At 52.5% G+C, this 14,401-nt stretch overlaps 6 protein-coding genes across 6 annotated transcripts; 3 read left to right on the top strand and 3 right to left on the bottom strand.

Annotated features, from left to right (window-relative positions):
• The first annotated feature begins 22 nt into the window (after window positions 1-22).
• Window positions 23-1,807, top strand: SMAC4_00245 (uncharacterized protein). The gene has a single exon (XM_003351655.2). It carries the CDS (start codon window positions 339-341, stop codon window positions 1,788-1,790), a length of 1,452 nt encoding a protein of 483 aa, XP_003351703.1. The 5' UTR covers window positions 23-338; the 3' UTR covers window positions 1,791-1,807.
• A 193-nt stretch (window positions 1,808-2,000) lies between these two features.
• On the bottom strand, window positions 2,001-5,800 carry SMAC4_00244 (uncharacterized protein). Its single transcript, XM_003351654.2, has 3 exons — window positions 5,657-5,800; window positions 3,843-5,392; window positions 2,001-3,787 (listed from the first exon to the last, which is right to left on the bottom strand). The coding sequence occupies exons 2-3, from the start codon at window positions 4,949-4,951 to the stop codon at window positions 2,965-2,967; spliced, it is 1,932 nt and encodes a 643-aa protein (XP_003351702.1). The 5' UTR covers window positions 4,952-5,392; window positions 5,657-5,800; the 3' UTR covers window positions 2,001-2,964.
• Window positions 5,801-6,455: 655 nt separating this feature from the next.
• On the top strand, window positions 6,456-7,562 carry SMAC4_00243 (uncharacterized protein; the record flags this gene model as incomplete). Its single annotated transcript, XM_003351653.2, has 6 exons — window positions 6,456-6,643; window positions 6,721-6,819; window positions 6,891-6,987; window positions 7,052-7,138; window positions 7,217-7,280; window positions 7,340-7,562. The coding sequence occupies exons 1-6, from the start codon at window positions 6,632-6,634 to the stop codon at window positions 7,560-7,562; spliced, it is 582 nt and encodes a 193-aa protein (XP_003351701.1). The 5' UTR covers window positions 6,456-6,631.
• Window positions 7,563-7,619: 57 nt separating this feature from the next.
• SMAC4_00242 (uncharacterized protein) lies at window positions 7,620-8,933 on the bottom strand. Its single transcript, XM_003351652.2, has 5 exons — window positions 8,761-8,933; window positions 8,645-8,678; window positions 8,202-8,562; window positions 7,970-8,131; window positions 7,620-7,914 (listed from the first exon to the last, which is right to left on the bottom strand). The coding sequence occupies exons 1-5, from the start codon at window positions 8,805-8,807 to the stop codon at window positions 7,733-7,735; spliced, it is 786 nt and encodes a 261-aa protein (XP_003351700.1). The 5' UTR covers window positions 8,808-8,933; the 3' UTR covers window positions 7,620-7,732.
• A 224-nt stretch (window positions 8,934-9,157) lies between these two features.
• Window positions 9,158-10,298, top strand: SMAC4_00241 (uncharacterized protein). Its single transcript, XM_003351651.2, has 2 exons — window positions 9,158-9,359; window positions 9,428-10,298. The coding sequence occupies exons 1-2, from the start codon at window positions 9,320-9,322 to the stop codon at window positions 10,111-10,113; spliced, it is 726 nt and encodes a 241-aa protein (XP_003351699.1). The 5' UTR covers window positions 9,158-9,319; the 3' UTR covers window positions 10,114-10,298.
• Window positions 10,299-10,445: 147 nt separating this feature from the next.
• Window positions 10,446-14,275, bottom strand: SMAC4_00240 (uncharacterized protein; the record flags this gene model as incomplete). Its single annotated transcript, XM_003351650.2, has 3 exons — window positions 10,446-11,668; window positions 11,724-14,131; window positions 14,188-14,275. 3 exons carry the CDS (start codon window positions 14,273-14,275, stop codon window positions 10,652-10,654), a joined length of 3,513 nt encoding a protein of 1,170 aa, XP_003351698.1. The 3' UTR covers window positions 10,446-10,651.
• Between the last annotated feature and the right edge of the window lie 126 nt (window positions 14,276-14,401).

The raw sequence follows: 14,401 nt of genomic DNA, 5'->3' as shown, positions 1-14,401 counted from the left end.
AGAGCGCTGGAGTTCATAGAATCGGACAAGGTGTTCATAGAGGCAAAATCCACTTGAGTATCAAACACACTGTCCTTTTTGATCTTCCTTGACTCATCTTGAACCTTGAAAAGACTTTAAAGCTTTCTTGTTCACAATTGAAGCTTACTTTTCTCTGTTCACACTCAAACAAAATCAAGGAATCTTCGCGTTGTGAAGTCTACAACTCCAACCTCGCCATCACAACCCTCACTGCCTTCGCCTTTAACAGCGCTAAGCGTATAAGAGACTCAAACCACCAACGTCCCAGTCACTCACTTCGATCAAACAAACCAATACTCGCTTACACATACAACACAATGCCGAAGCTAAAACTACACTCGCTTCCACTGAGTCTCTTAGCACTCCTAGGAGTTGCCCTAGCCGGCGTCTCAGCCTCAGCATCCTCTTCATCATCACCAGCAAACTCGGACGAAGAAGTCGAACTCATCTGCCACACCTCCAACCCAGCAGAATGCTACCCCAAGATCTTCCAGCCCACCTCCGAATTCCAAATCGTCTACCCAGGCCAGGATCTTCCCGTGGGGCTTCACGTCCGTCTAAACATCTACACCGGCCAAAAGGAAGCCAAGATCAACGTCCCCGATGAAGCCGTCGACTCGTCTCTCGAAGGGTTCCCCGTCGACAAGTCCATCGTGATCGTGGACCCAGAAGAAGAAGAGCCTTCCGAAGAACATTTTGACCAACCACTCAAACCGCCCAAAAATGCCCCCGCCTACGACCCAGACGGCAAGATCAAGGAGCCCAGGAAAGAAACCGCCGAGTCGCAGGAGGAAGGCTCAGCCTTCTACAAATCCTTGACTATCCTCAAGAAGGGGCTAGATATCGACCAAGCCCTGGAAATGCTCGAGGAAATTTCCCACGATATCTACTACGGGCTCAAGATCGCCGAGGACTACGATACCGTCCGCGAGCTTTTCTGCTTGGCTAACTCGGCTTCCATATTCTCTTCTTCTTCTTCTTCTGCTGAAGGACCATCAAAAGAAAAAGACCTCACCCGCCCTCGCGCCCGCCTAGCAGCCCTCACCATCTCCTCGACCGTCCAAAACAACCCCAAGGCTTTGGCGGAAATTAGCAAGCATTGGACCACCGGCGGCCTTTCACAAGACACTTGCAGCACCTACTCCAAGTCCAACTCCAAGTCCAGCTCCAAGTCACAGGAGTCAGAGTCAGAACCGCTACAAATCTCCACTTTCCGTCTCCTTCCCTCCTCCTCCTCCACCTCTCTTTCTTCGGCAGTCCCAGCCTCCCTAATCAAAGCCCGCATCTCCGCCATCTCGGGGCTCCTCAAGTCCCCTCCAATCCGCCAATCCTTCCTCTCCGCCAACGGCATGGACCTGCTCCTTCAGGTCCTCCTCCTTGATACCCCTGTCGCTTCTCAAGCCCAGGGAGAAGAATGGGAAAAAGTCCGGCGCCAAGCCGGCCATCTGATCCTTGACAACTTCCTGGACGAGAATATGGGCGCCGTATTGGGAGAGTGGCCTAACGCTGTGAGGGAGGTGCAAGCTAGTGATAAGGAGTGTGCCAGCCGTACTCAGAGTCAGGGTGATGATGAGAAGAGCAAGGAGGGTCAGGGTCAGGGTGACTGTTGGGATTGGCACGCTAAGCAGCTTGCTGATAGGTACAAGAAGGAAGGAAAGGGAGGGAAGGGCCACTGGAGCTGGGAGTTGTGGAATAAGTTGAATGAGCAGAGGAAGAATAATGCTTCAAGCAGCAAGAAGAATAAGGGTGCTAAGAAGGATGAGTTGTGAGCGGAAGACTTATTGAGGTCTGCGGTCATACTTGGGATTATCTTTTGAGCTGGTCAAAGGCGCCATGCAGAAAATAGAGTTTTAGACCATTGTTTTCGTGATTCCACCTAACGGACAACTTCGTGGGAGGGGTTTGCACATATTTGTCGATTAACTTGTAAGCGACGCCCCAAGGCTTGGAAGCTTGCTGTACTGTACACATGTATAATCACATCACATTCACGAAAGCGATCATTTTGGTCAGGAAAGTCACGAGCATCCATTAATCTACGAAAGATAACCTCGACGAATTCCATTTTCCTTCTCGCGCTGACGAAAACAACCAAGTAAACCATGGGTTATATACGCTTTGATTCTCAAGACCAATCGATCAACCGGAAACAAAAGCCCTGGCGATAAAATCCCGGCCAGCATGCGAAAAGACTTCATGTGGAAAGGCTCGACAACAAAATGCAATCAACCGCTCCATCTGTCTCTGCTGGTCTGACCTTATTTGAACTCTACCCGCCCAATACACTTCAAAGAAACTGTCGTGGTCTATGCCGACCTTGTAGCACTCGCACTCGCTATGTCTTTTTTGTTTGCTTTGGTTTTACTGTTCTGTCGTCATCAATTATTGATGTTTGGCTTCAGCTAGAAGTGCCAGTAACAACAGCGACTTGCTCCCAGTCCGCATGTAGCCATAGATGCCAAGAAGATGACTCTCAGTGATGTTGGCCATGCGCTTCGCTCGTCGTGGACGATCAGCCCTAGTGCCGGCAGTAAATAAAGAAGCCCAGTATGGGTGGTCATCAACTGTCTTGAATGGCCCAGCGTACATTTGAATGGTATGTTGGGTCATGATCCTCCTAGTTCTCGACTTTCAAAGTGACTCTACCCAGCTTGGTGTATTTTGTAAGGGATCATGGGCGGCGAACTTTGCGCCTACATGATTTGCGACCTTTGAGAGCCACTATTGCCTGTCCTTGGAGATATGTGATGATCCGTTTGTATCCGGGGAGGATGAATAATGAGAAAGGGAAGGAGACCTACAGCCAAGACCGACTTGGAAATGGCTGAGAGAATGACGATGTAGAATTGCTTGGTGTACATGAAATGAAACAGACTGCTTTGCTCCGGCGGTTCTGCTCGGACTCGCTTGGTTCCGAAGAATGTTGAGAGGCAGCTCTGGGCACTACTTGTCGTTAGGCCGGCCGCCGGTATTACCGAAGCCGTTCAGGTTCCACCCAGGATATTTGGACGCCGATGCGTTTCCGTTGGAAGCTTCGGGCTGCGGGGGGATATTGGGAAGACCACTTCCCGGTTCCCTTTTCAAAGGGTTCTGCGGCAGCGATGCAGGACCTGTAGCCTGAGGCTGAGTGTTGGAGGTCGTACCGCCACTAGAAGACTGATCCAAGGCGCTCTTCTTTTGGTACGCACCCTTGTCCTGGAGGTACTTGAGAGTCTGAATGATGTACAAATCCTCTTGCTCCTTATCGTTAAGGAGCAAGCGCTGCTGGAGGGTCATCTTGCCTCCGTTAAGTTCGCGCTCTCTCAGAGCCTTTTCGCGCTCGTTAGGGTCATGGACGAAACGGCACTTGCCCCGCTTACCGCAATTTCCCCCGGTAGAATAGTATTTGCAATGTTTGGACTGGTCGGCCTTCCTGGCCACCGGGGGAACGACTGTCTCATCCGGACGAGTAGTGAGGACTTCAGGCTTCTCGTCATCCGACTTGGAGATGGTTGAGGGTGATGAGGGTTCGAACTGGCGCATCTCGTCACCTTCGTCCTGTTGTTCCCTTTTTCTCTTGATGCTGGATTCCACCTTTTCGAGCTCTTTGCGGAGTTTCTCCGCCTTTTGCTCCTGCCTCATAAGCAGAGTAGCCTTCTCATCTGCGGCCTTGGCATCAGCTTTTTGTTCCTTAGCAGCAGCTTCCTGGGCAGCGATTTTGGCTCTGGACGGCCAATTAGCTCTGCGCTCGGCGATCCAAGCGGCAAGCTCTTCATTGGTAGTGGGGCTGTGTCAAAAGTTAGTGTTATTCCTATCAAACAGTAACAGCGGGAGACACTTACTTCGGGGCGTCAGCGCCGATCATCTCATTCAAGCGCTGCTCCTCATCATCGACTTCCTCATCCTCCTCATCACCCGGAAGAAGACCTAGAGTGTTCGTCTTACGCTTCTTCTTCTTTCCGTTCAAGTGATCGGGCTTCTGATGATGGGCAGGAGGGCTATGGGCCTTCCCACCCCGACTAGCGTTGTTGTTAGCGTGGCCATTGCGGCCACGACCTCTATCACCACCAAACGGAGGGCGATGGCGAGGATGGTTGTTGTGGTGGATGCCTCCACGACCATGACGCGGCGCGCCTGCAGCGGGAGCACCATCATACACCGGATGCGCCGGCGGCATATATGCTGCGGGAGGCGGATAGGCCGGGTAGGGCGCAGGAGGATAAGGCGCCGGGTGCGGGGTGCCATACGACTGCGGAGGGTAAGGAGTCGGAGCGGGCGGCTGAGCAGGCGCGCCATCGAATCCCATTCTGATAGGAGGTCCCATCATCTGGCCCTTTGGTCCGGAGCGATCACTGTGAGAGCCTCTTCCACCTCGGCTGCTGTTGTTGTAGGGTGCCTGTGGATGCGGCTGATGATGACTGCCCCAAGACGGAGGAGGCGGACTAGCCTGCGGGGTGGGAGTAGCATATGCCGGGCCGTAAGGCGTTTGCGGCGCGGGTGAGTAGGCAGGCTGGGCGCCGTACGGCTGCTGGGCCTGAGGGTAATGGGGCTGAGCACCATAGCTGGACGCGTAACCTTGAGGAGGAGGGGCAGGAGACTGTTGCGGGGCATGTTGTTGTCCGTGCTGCTCCGAATGCCACTGCTGTTGCGGCGGAGGGTAGGCGCCGGGCTGTGGCTGGTGAGGTGGGTATGGGCTCGCTGGGGGCGGCTGTTGTCCATATGTCGGTTGGCCATATCCGTAGGAACCGGAATGGGACGATGAGTGGTATCCGCCACGATCCGAGCCACCACGGCCTCTGCCATTATACCCGCCGCGCTGGGGAGCAGGCGGCTGTGGCTGCTGCGGCTGCTGGTAGGGAGACTGGCCATATGTTCCGGGGTATCCAGCAGGGGGGTTGTTCGGGGGCGCGGGCCCCGGCGGCGGGGGAGGCGGGCCGTAATTGTATGCCATTTTATCTGATGTTGCACGGAGGAGAAACGTATATGGTCAAATACCGCCCTCACCAAGTGTACCTCTTGTGTTGTTCCCTGGGCAACAGGGTTTTTGCTCCACGGGTTCAAGTAGTTGAAGGTTGACGTTTGGAGTTTACTCGGATGGATGTAAATCGGATTCGAGGCCGTTGGAGTCTTGTTGACGATGGCGACGTGGAAGCGAGCGAAAGTTGCCTCTGCGACTTGGGAATGACAGTCCTGGTCGCCAAATGGGGGTTGACGGCAGCAACTGGTCCCTTTTGACACGGGCGAGATGACAAGCTTTCACTGGCAGTGGTAAAATGTCCCTGGACAGCAGACTTTGTCGATGATCAGGATTTAGAATCCTTTAGTCAGTCAGGGTTGGCAAAATGGTACACCTCAACCGGTCGCAACTTGGGCTTTGCTTCCCGAACGTGAACTACCATTTGTTAGATCGAATAAACGGCGGACGTTGCGAAATGATGTACACGAGTTGGAATGAAGTTGGATTCTGTCACGACAACCGCGCCTCAATGTACAGCGACCTTTATGGTCACCGGTGAGATAACTTGCGCTGGGGGCGAGGTGAGAATCCGACGATGTGGAAGATGGAATCAAGATTCAAGGGTAGACTTTGACAAAAACTACTACGGCACTTGCCTGTTCGTCATACACACAACTCGAGGCAAAGCAAAATACTCACGGTTGATACTGGGTTGGCGATGACGGTCACGAGTGTATACCGGGGTCGAGGGCGTTGAAGTAGATGTTGGATACGATCTATCTCAAGAAGACGGGTTGGAGACGGATAGAGGGGTGACGTGGTGAAATGGAGGTCGAAGGGTGAAGGAGAGAGTCGTGGAGTGTGGAAGGAGATGCGCGTTGGTGGGTCCACACTTAAGGTTCCCAAATCAAGGGCGGTGAACCGATCTGCGGCAGGGATGGAGGCGGCAGAATTCGAATTTCGAGCTCCTCCGTTTGCTCAGGAGTCAGGACAAGGCCGAGGGTCCGGGTGTTGGCAGGTGCGCTGCTGCCCGCGGCGTTAGTGCAGACTACAGTGGTGTTCGGCGTACTGGTTCGATCGCGCAATCCCCGGAAGGTGCACTCGATGCAGTGCGCAAATGGACTGCGGCAGGCAAACTTCTGGAGTTCAAACGCTGCAGTGACGGTGGGGCACTCAACTCCCACCTTCTGATTAACACACCAGCCAGGTGCGCGATCCAGTGTGAATGGTGATATCTTTGTTGAAGGAAAGAGTGAGAGACCGAAGACGAGACCTTTACGTACCTTAGACTTTTAGATATCAGTCTTCTCAGTTTTTGGTCAGGACATCCATCTTTATTAATGCATTAAAACTTGACAGTCTTCGCGACCGGAGACCGCCAAAATTACCATTATCTGATATCGTCAAAAACCGCAGAATTTCCGCCCCTTGTCAAAACTTTTGCATGCATTGACATTTAACAACACTACAATATCATCAATCAACTATCTGGACCGTTGTGTACTTCCAATTGAGCCCTCGGTCCCGTATCGCTCAACCACTTACATCCGGACGTCACATTTTGCTCAAAACGGTCATCAGACGATCAAGGTGAGACTTTGCTCAGCAACACACCAAGACGTCCAGTTTGGTACACACCCATTTTAAGAAGTGGAAGAAAGAGCTTGATTGACCATGTTCATTACGGTTTGTAACCTTCTCATCCTTCCGTTGCGTTTGTCTTTCTTTGGTCAGCATGAGACTGATGTCGAAAAATCACACAGACGAAAATTGCCGACTTGGTGCAGATTGCGCCCGAAGACTTTAGTAAGGAGAGTTTTGTCGCCATCGAAGATAACATCAACGCCAAGTACGCAAACAAGGTGGGTTAACAATGACCTTGAGAAAAAGCACACGAATCCATCCATCTAACTGCTGTTGTTGTGGTCCACAGGTAGTACAAAAAGTCGGCCTTTTCATCTGCTTGTGGGATGTCACTTGGACATCAGAAGGTCAGATCGGGCATGGCACTGGTCTAGTCAACGTGAACGGTAAGATGGTCATACTCATATCCTATTTTTCTACTGTCATCACTGACATGGTGTACGCACGCAGTCGAGTTTGAGATGGTGGTCTTTAGGCCTTTTAAGCACGAAGTCATGCTCGCACGTATCACTCACCAGACCGAGGAAGGCATTTACCGTAAGTCCAAACCTTCACATCACCATCTGTGTCATCTTACACACGCGTTCCGCGCCTAACACAATTTGCCTCCTGCAGTTGGCATGGACTTCTTTAACGACATCTTTGTTCCCGCCGCGGAGCTTCCAGACAACTCCGAGTTGTAAGTAACAGTTCACTTCCCCTGTGTCTTTCTGGGCCATGCTAACATCCAATGCTCAGCGACACAACTGAGAAGGTTTGGGTGTGGAAGGAGGAGGGCCAGGAGCTCTACTATGACAACAACGAAATGGTCCGGTTCCGCGTTATCGGCGAGGAGTGGCACGATCAAACACCAACAGGCCCGGTGGAAGTCGACCAGGCTGCAAATCAGCTCCTACCACCGTATAAGATCACGGGTTCCATGAAGGAAGGAGGACTGGGATGTTGTTTGTGGTGGGAATAAAATGGCCCACTCGGTCAAGGACACAAGGGAAAGGGGGCTTGGACTAAAAAGCATTAAGAAGGCGTTTTGTTTTATTATCCAATTGTGTTTTCTGCACTCTGAAGTGATGGCGGCGTGCAAGGGTATACACTTTTGTTCCGCTGTCTGTCATGTTCCATCCTCGCTTTCGTCTATACTGCGATGCCCTCCAGAAGACGGTCCTCGACATCATCAAGGACTGAGTAATGCTCGATAACTGCGAGGTTCTCAGCCTCGGCCTTGAACTGCTTATCAGGATCGACGCCAGGGCCGAACATTTGAGCGCCCGGTGCTGCGCCCATTCCTCCCATCTGCTGAGCCATTTGGCTTGCGGCTGTCACGGTAGTTAGTACCGGAGTCCATGATAATAATGAGTCCACGACACTTACCATTGTCGCTGCCGAGCAAAAAGTTAAAGACGGACTGAAGACCAAAGATACAGAGGAAGTACCAGCTGATGCTGGACATCCACCTGGGATCCATATCCTTGGTCATAACTCCAGCCTGAAGCATGCTCTTGAACTTGATAGTCAAGGGGAAAGGAAGTTTCACTATAACAACTTGTTAGTCATCATCACAACGCTTCCATCACTCCCGTTAAACCTGATCACAACCACGTACTAATAACATAACCGCTGAAAAACGCATTGATCCAGCTCATGATCAGGGTGTTGGGGATGATCATGGCCATCTGGTTCTTCATCATGCCCATCATGCCCTCCATCGAGCTCGGGTCGCTCAGCGGGTTCGGCTGGCCCTGTCCGGCGCGTTCGGGGTCCTTGAGATAGGTGCCCGACTCAAAGGCCGTGACGAGCGCATCGCGGCGCGTGGCGAACGACTTCTTGGAGAGCGCGTGGAAGTTGCCGCGCACGTTGATGCCGTGGAGGAGCGAACGCTGCTCGCGGATGGCCTTTTGGTCGAGCTTCTTGGGGGCGGATTGCATCAATACGGAGGCATAGTGTCGGAGTACGCCTGTCAAGATCTATGTCGTGGGCAGAGGGTTAGACATCGGCGCCTGAATTTTGACTGAAAAGCTGTTTGGTATCTTTCAAATCGGCTCGTACCATGACAATCGTGATAGGAAACAGGATCCAGTAGCTATATGTTGACAACAGAGCCAAGTAGTTAGCAATTGGACTTCCTACTAGTTTGCTTTAGAAGGGTCACAGGAGAAGCTCACAATAACTGGGGATCCCTATGGATCGTTTGAACCGGAACTTGCGCCATTGTCACGGGTATCTGCTGAACCGTAGGTTGGCACAGACAAAGTCTTGTCGATATCTCGGGAAGACAATGAGATGTCGTTGTTGTCCAACGTCCAACGACGTCCTAGTTCAAGAGGTCGCTGTTGACCGCGGCGGGACGTGGCGCTACTGAACCCTGTCAACCATTGCATCAGCTCTCCCAAAGTTCCAATGCCCCCTGTCCTCAGGAGAGGTACGTACCTCCATGAAGCTTGCGCACTGGCCAGAATACTGGTTTATCGCAGCTTATCGTGCCTGCCGGCGCAACGGGACCATTCCACCAAGGTGGCCTTTCCCTGCCTAGGGCTGTCATCATCCGCCAGCCAGCAACTCAGCAAGCACCTCTTTGGCTTGCAATGGGCGTTGTGGAAGAGCTTCCATTGACTTTCAGCCTTCCCCAATTCCAACAACCATATTATCAACACCTTTCAATCTGTATCCTAGGACCCTTATCACAGCCACAGGGACAATCCGTCCCTAAACCATTCAAACAAGATGGCGTCAACAGAAAAGATCACGGTCTACAACGTAGCCGGTGAGCACTCAGACGAATCTCCGGGCAGTCTATCATATGCATTGGCTAACATAGCCCCTACCAAACAGACCTCAGAGCAACAACCGACGACGCCCTCCTCAACTACCTCAACTCTCTCGGCCTGGTCCAATCCCACACCCTCCTCGACACCCGTCTTGCCCTCGGCTTCTCCGCCTTCCTGCTATCAGCCGCCTGTTTTGCCTGGGACTACAAGCTCGGCTTCGAGTCCACCAAGCAATACACCCTTGTCGCCGTCGCTCTCTACACTTTACTGAATGGCGCCCTGACGTACTGGATCATGTTCGTCGAGCGGGGCACCATCTACGCGGGCTCGACCAAGGACGGTAAGACCAAGATCCGCGTCATCAGCGATAGCAAGAAACCGGCCAGCAAGGGGGAGGCGCCGGCGTATAAGCTGCGGATCGAAGTGGAGGATGTGAATACGAGGAAGACGCAGAAGATCGAGCTGGAGAAAAAGTTTAGCGAGTGGTTCGATGCTAGTGGGCGGTTTGTGGCTGCGCCGTTCCAGACTGTGCTGGCACAGGGGATTCCGCTTGTGGGGAAACTGGATCCTAAGAGGGCTGTTGCTGCTGCCCCGGCGTCTGGGGGACAGGGTGCGACGAAGGATCAGTTTGCGGAAACACCGGGCTATACGGCGGAGATTCTGGATGCTATTGCTAGTGGCTTGGGCGAGAACTCGACAACGACAGGGTCTAGTGCGAATCAGGAGGCTGCGAAGAAGAGGAGGAAATAGAGATACCGTCGCTTCGCACCGTACCATCTCAAAGATGGAGATGGTTCAAGGCTAGGTCTATAGGCGAGGAAGGAAATACCTAGGTGATTGATGGATTTGGGTCGACTTTGTTATTACAGGTTGCATCGTCAGCGAAAAGTATGATATGATGGTATTTACTGCACAGCGTCTATGTTTCGTGGTTTAATTCAGTCATCGGGCCATGCACTCGCATCTGCTTGCTTCTGCACCAAAATGCTCGACAGAGGTCTGTCTCAATGAACAACATAAAAAAAAATCCAAGATTACCACCGTACATCGTCACTGTCACCTTGGAAGAGAATCACCGTTTAAGTCAAAACAAACTCCATTATTTCCAACCCGTCTTGATCTCACCCATGTATGCATGCCCTGACGGCCCATATATCTATCAAATGCATGACCCTTTCGAAAATCACCCACCATCCTCTATCTAGGTACTCAATCATTCACAAATATCACATTCCCTCGCCACACATCCATCCTACCTCTGTCTGACCTTTGACCTCTGACATCTCTTCTACGCAGAAATCTTAGCCCAATTTTCCCTAGCAAGCAACGCCACCTTCCTCGCCTCTCTGCTCTTGTCCCCACTAGCCATCGCCAACATCCTCTGCATCGGCAGCGCATACGGTAACAGATGCCTCTCCTCAAATTTCTTCGGGATCGCTCCCAGCAACTGCAGCGTCAGCTTCCTCGCCGCCGCCAGGTTTCTCGCCAACACTTTGTTGGTATTCTGAGCCGCAGCCTCCTCGTACGTCTTCATGCCCGCCGTGATGATCGCCTTCAGGTGTCCCATGAGCGCCTCCGGCTCGTGAGACAAGATTTCGACGAGCACTTCGAGAGAGGTGGCTACCTGGGGTTGGGTGATATCCCCTCCATTGGAGGCGGAAGCGCAGGAGTTGTTGTTGAGAGCGGTGATGAGCAAGCGGACAAGGGCGGGAAGATCTTCTTGGTAGACTTCGAAGGGACAGTTGGAGACAAGCGAGAGGATGGCGATTGTGTAACGGCCTGCGGCGAAAGCGGTGTCTTCGTCGCCTGTGGGCAGGGCGAGGTCATAGAGAGGTTTGGCGAAGTGCGTGTAGGCCCATTGCTTGTAGAAGCGCTTCACCACGGCGTGGTTTTCAGAGGTCAACAGCTCATTGGTCTTGATCAGACCGCCGATGGTACGGGCGACGATGGCGCCGTTCGGGCCTGGGGAGGCGATGGCTTCGTGCAGGATGGGGACTAGGCTGAGGACGTTCTTGTCCTGTCGGCCACAGGCGCCGGCGATGGTGTGCATGGCAACGGTGTTGTAGACTTCGAAGATGGCCGGGTCGGTATTGTCGGTGTTGATGGCTGTCTTGAGCTGCTCGCCCCAGAAGGAGAGGACTCGCTTCATGGTTTCGGACTCAGGGTCGAAGGTGGATTGGCCGCCCTTGTACTTGTTGGCTAGAACGGCACAGATGGTGCCGCGGATCTCGCCGACTGCTAAAAGGACGGTAGCCATTCTTGAGGTGTCGCACATGAAGGTCTCGGCAATACCTTGCGGTGCGTACTAGAGGGGATGTTAGTGCGCGGTTGACAGTAGGGGGTTCCATGATAACACGTACCAGTTCGGTCATTGCTGCGGGACGAAGTCCTTGAAGGATTCCGAGAATGAGCAACTTCCTGAAAGGCGCGAGCGAGCTCGGCCCAGATGACGACAGGTCTTGGGAGAAAAAGAAGTTGAAGGCATTTTGGGCCAAGTTGCAGGACTTTTGTAGGTTCTCTTCGAGACTCCGAACTACGAGCGCTGCCAGGTTGGCCACTTGGGCAAAGACTCGCTCACTCCAGGGGGCTTGCTTCCCGTAAGCAGCCTCCCTGTAAAGGTGCCTGACGATGAACAAGCTAATCCTGAGGAACTCGCGGTAAACCTCGGGGTCATCCTCTTTGATGACCACCTCGGACGAGCCGTTCTCTCCTTGCAGCTGATGCAGCCAGTTCTTCGGTAGACCTTGAAAGTCCTCGATCCAGTTCCTGTCACTCCCCGAATACGCTTCCAATACCTTGTGTCCGAACTTCTCGAAACAAGCATCGCGGAAGTGAAGCATGGCTCCATGGAGCGCAGAAATGACATAGGAGTTCGCCAGCGACTCCTTTTCCGAGGTGGGGAGTGGAGACAGAGGGAAGAGATCTTGCATGGATGCTGCGAGCTTGATGAAGTGCTGGAGGGGCTTAAAAGACTTGGGAGGTTCGTCATCGAGAGCGATGTTGAGGGGGATACGCGAGCAACCAATAAAGGCAAGTCGAGACAGTATGTCTTGGAGAGCATTCAACGTGTACTTGGACGGGCTTGTCCAGTCGCGCTTCTCGATTTCAACCTTCGCTCTGTCAACGAGCTCCGCATACCCGTCCGTGTATGTTGCAACAACTGACTGCAGAGCCAGCACCGCTTCATCTTCCACCGCAGTGTCGGCCGAGTTATCGTTTTGGCTAAGCGCCAAGCCCTTGGTTAACGTATGCGTCAACAAAGAGCAGATCTCGGAGCAAACTGAACGGGAAGCAAGCAAGGAGATTTGCCCGTCGGGTCGAAGAGTCTGCTGAGTTGCGAGCAGAGCAAGACCTTGAACAACCTGCTTAAGAACCTCTGATGTAGTCTCTTCCGACTTTGAAGCCCATGTTGGTAGGTAGACATCGTGGTAGAGAGCTACCAGATGAGCACTAGACTCCGTCTTGAGAGCCTCCTCGTCCTCTGGATGACCTTGTTTCCTGTTCTTGAAAAGATCTGCCCGAGACTTCAGGGTGGAGTTCAGAAGAAGGAGCAGGTCCTTCGTATGAGATGGAGACTTTGGTTGACGGAGGTTTTTCCTGATGATGTCAACGAAAGCCGCACTCTCAAGGGTAAATGCACGGGTATTGGTAGTGATGACAGTCATCAAGAGAAGGCCAGCCTGCTTTGTATATGTCGGGTTCGCAAGGTCGTCGCGGCAGTCGTCCACCACAATATCGATGTAGTTCTTGAGCAAAGATACATCGAACTTTTGGGTTTTTGTACCGTCAAGCCTATTGGCAATCGCTCGCAATACTTCCAGGGTAGCATCGATAGTCTCCTTGACCTCTCCGTTTCGTACTTCGTACTTGAGAGAGTTCCAGATCTTGTTGACGTACAGGACAACGCTGGCCTGCGGATTGTCGTACTGTTCGACACAGGCCTTGATGGTTTTGAGAATGTCGAGTTTTACCGAGACTGTAATTGCATCACCCTGGTCGAGCTTTCCAACAAGGAACGGGAACGCAAGCTTGGCTACCTTGTGGTGGGATGCAAAGCACGCCCTTACGGCGTTCTTGAGGTCGTCCGCAGTGATGCCGATCGGGGTAGCCGAGTTCCTCAGTGTGATGGGGAAGTATGCTGAGAAAGCCTTGAAGATCTCCTCGGTTACTTGGTCGGATGTCAAATACTCGGTAAGGAAGATGGGAAGCTGTTTGAACCATAGCATGAGATTCCTCGGGTCCCTCTCGTTCTGGCATAGCTGAAGGATATCGACGATGAACCCGCCAGATGTGCCGTATTTGTCTTGCAGTTCATTGTTCACTGACTGATCCTGGGTGAGACTGAGGAATAGCTCGTAGATTTCGAGTCTGGTGGCTGCCGTCTGTAGCTTGAAATCCTCCTTGAGTTTGCAGACCTCCTCGATCATCTTGACGCCGACTGCAGGCTTGAATCCCTTCATGGTGTAAAGCTGGCGTAGTGCCTTGGCCGAGGCGGTAATGCCGGCCTTGTGGTCGTAAGAAAACATGGCGCCGAAGAATCCAACGACCATGTTTACTTGTTCGGGTCGTAGTAGGCTTTTATCCAAAGCTTCGAGAGTATCGGCGAGGAAGCTCAGGGCCTTGGCCCGTGCTATTATGTCACCGCTGCCGCTGTCGTCATCGTCGTCGTCTGAGTTATCATCGTCCTGTTTGGTGATGGTTATCCATGGCTGGATGGAGGCAGCCCAACTTCCCACAGACGCACTGCTGGCTCTTGTGTTTTCGATTTCTAACCATGAAATATCAATACTCTGCTTCTTACGAGATGAGGGTCTCACAACCTACCTTTTGCCGCCTTTTTGGCAATTTCACTCTGAGCAGTCTCGTCGTCTGAGAGCACGTATTGAAGGGCCCAGTCCTTGAAATTCGACATGTTGAAAGACTGAGGTGGTGATGGTAATGATGGTGATGGTATTTGACGTTATTTGGTGTCACAAGCAAGACCCGAGAACTAGAGGTAGCACGGTGGATTCGGCAGAATGGAAAGCAACGAAGCTGT

The sequence above is a fragment of the Sordaria macrospora genome, chromosome 1 (assembly GCF_033870435.1).
Source record: "Sordaria macrospora chromosome 1, complete sequence".
In the NCBI taxonomy this organism is placed as follows: Eukaryota; Fungi; Ascomycota; class Sordariomycetes; order Sordariales; family Sordariaceae; genus Sordaria; species Sordaria macrospora.
The sequence above is the reverse complement of the archived record's forward strand: the minus strand, read 5'-3'. Positions and strand labels throughout refer to the sequence as shown.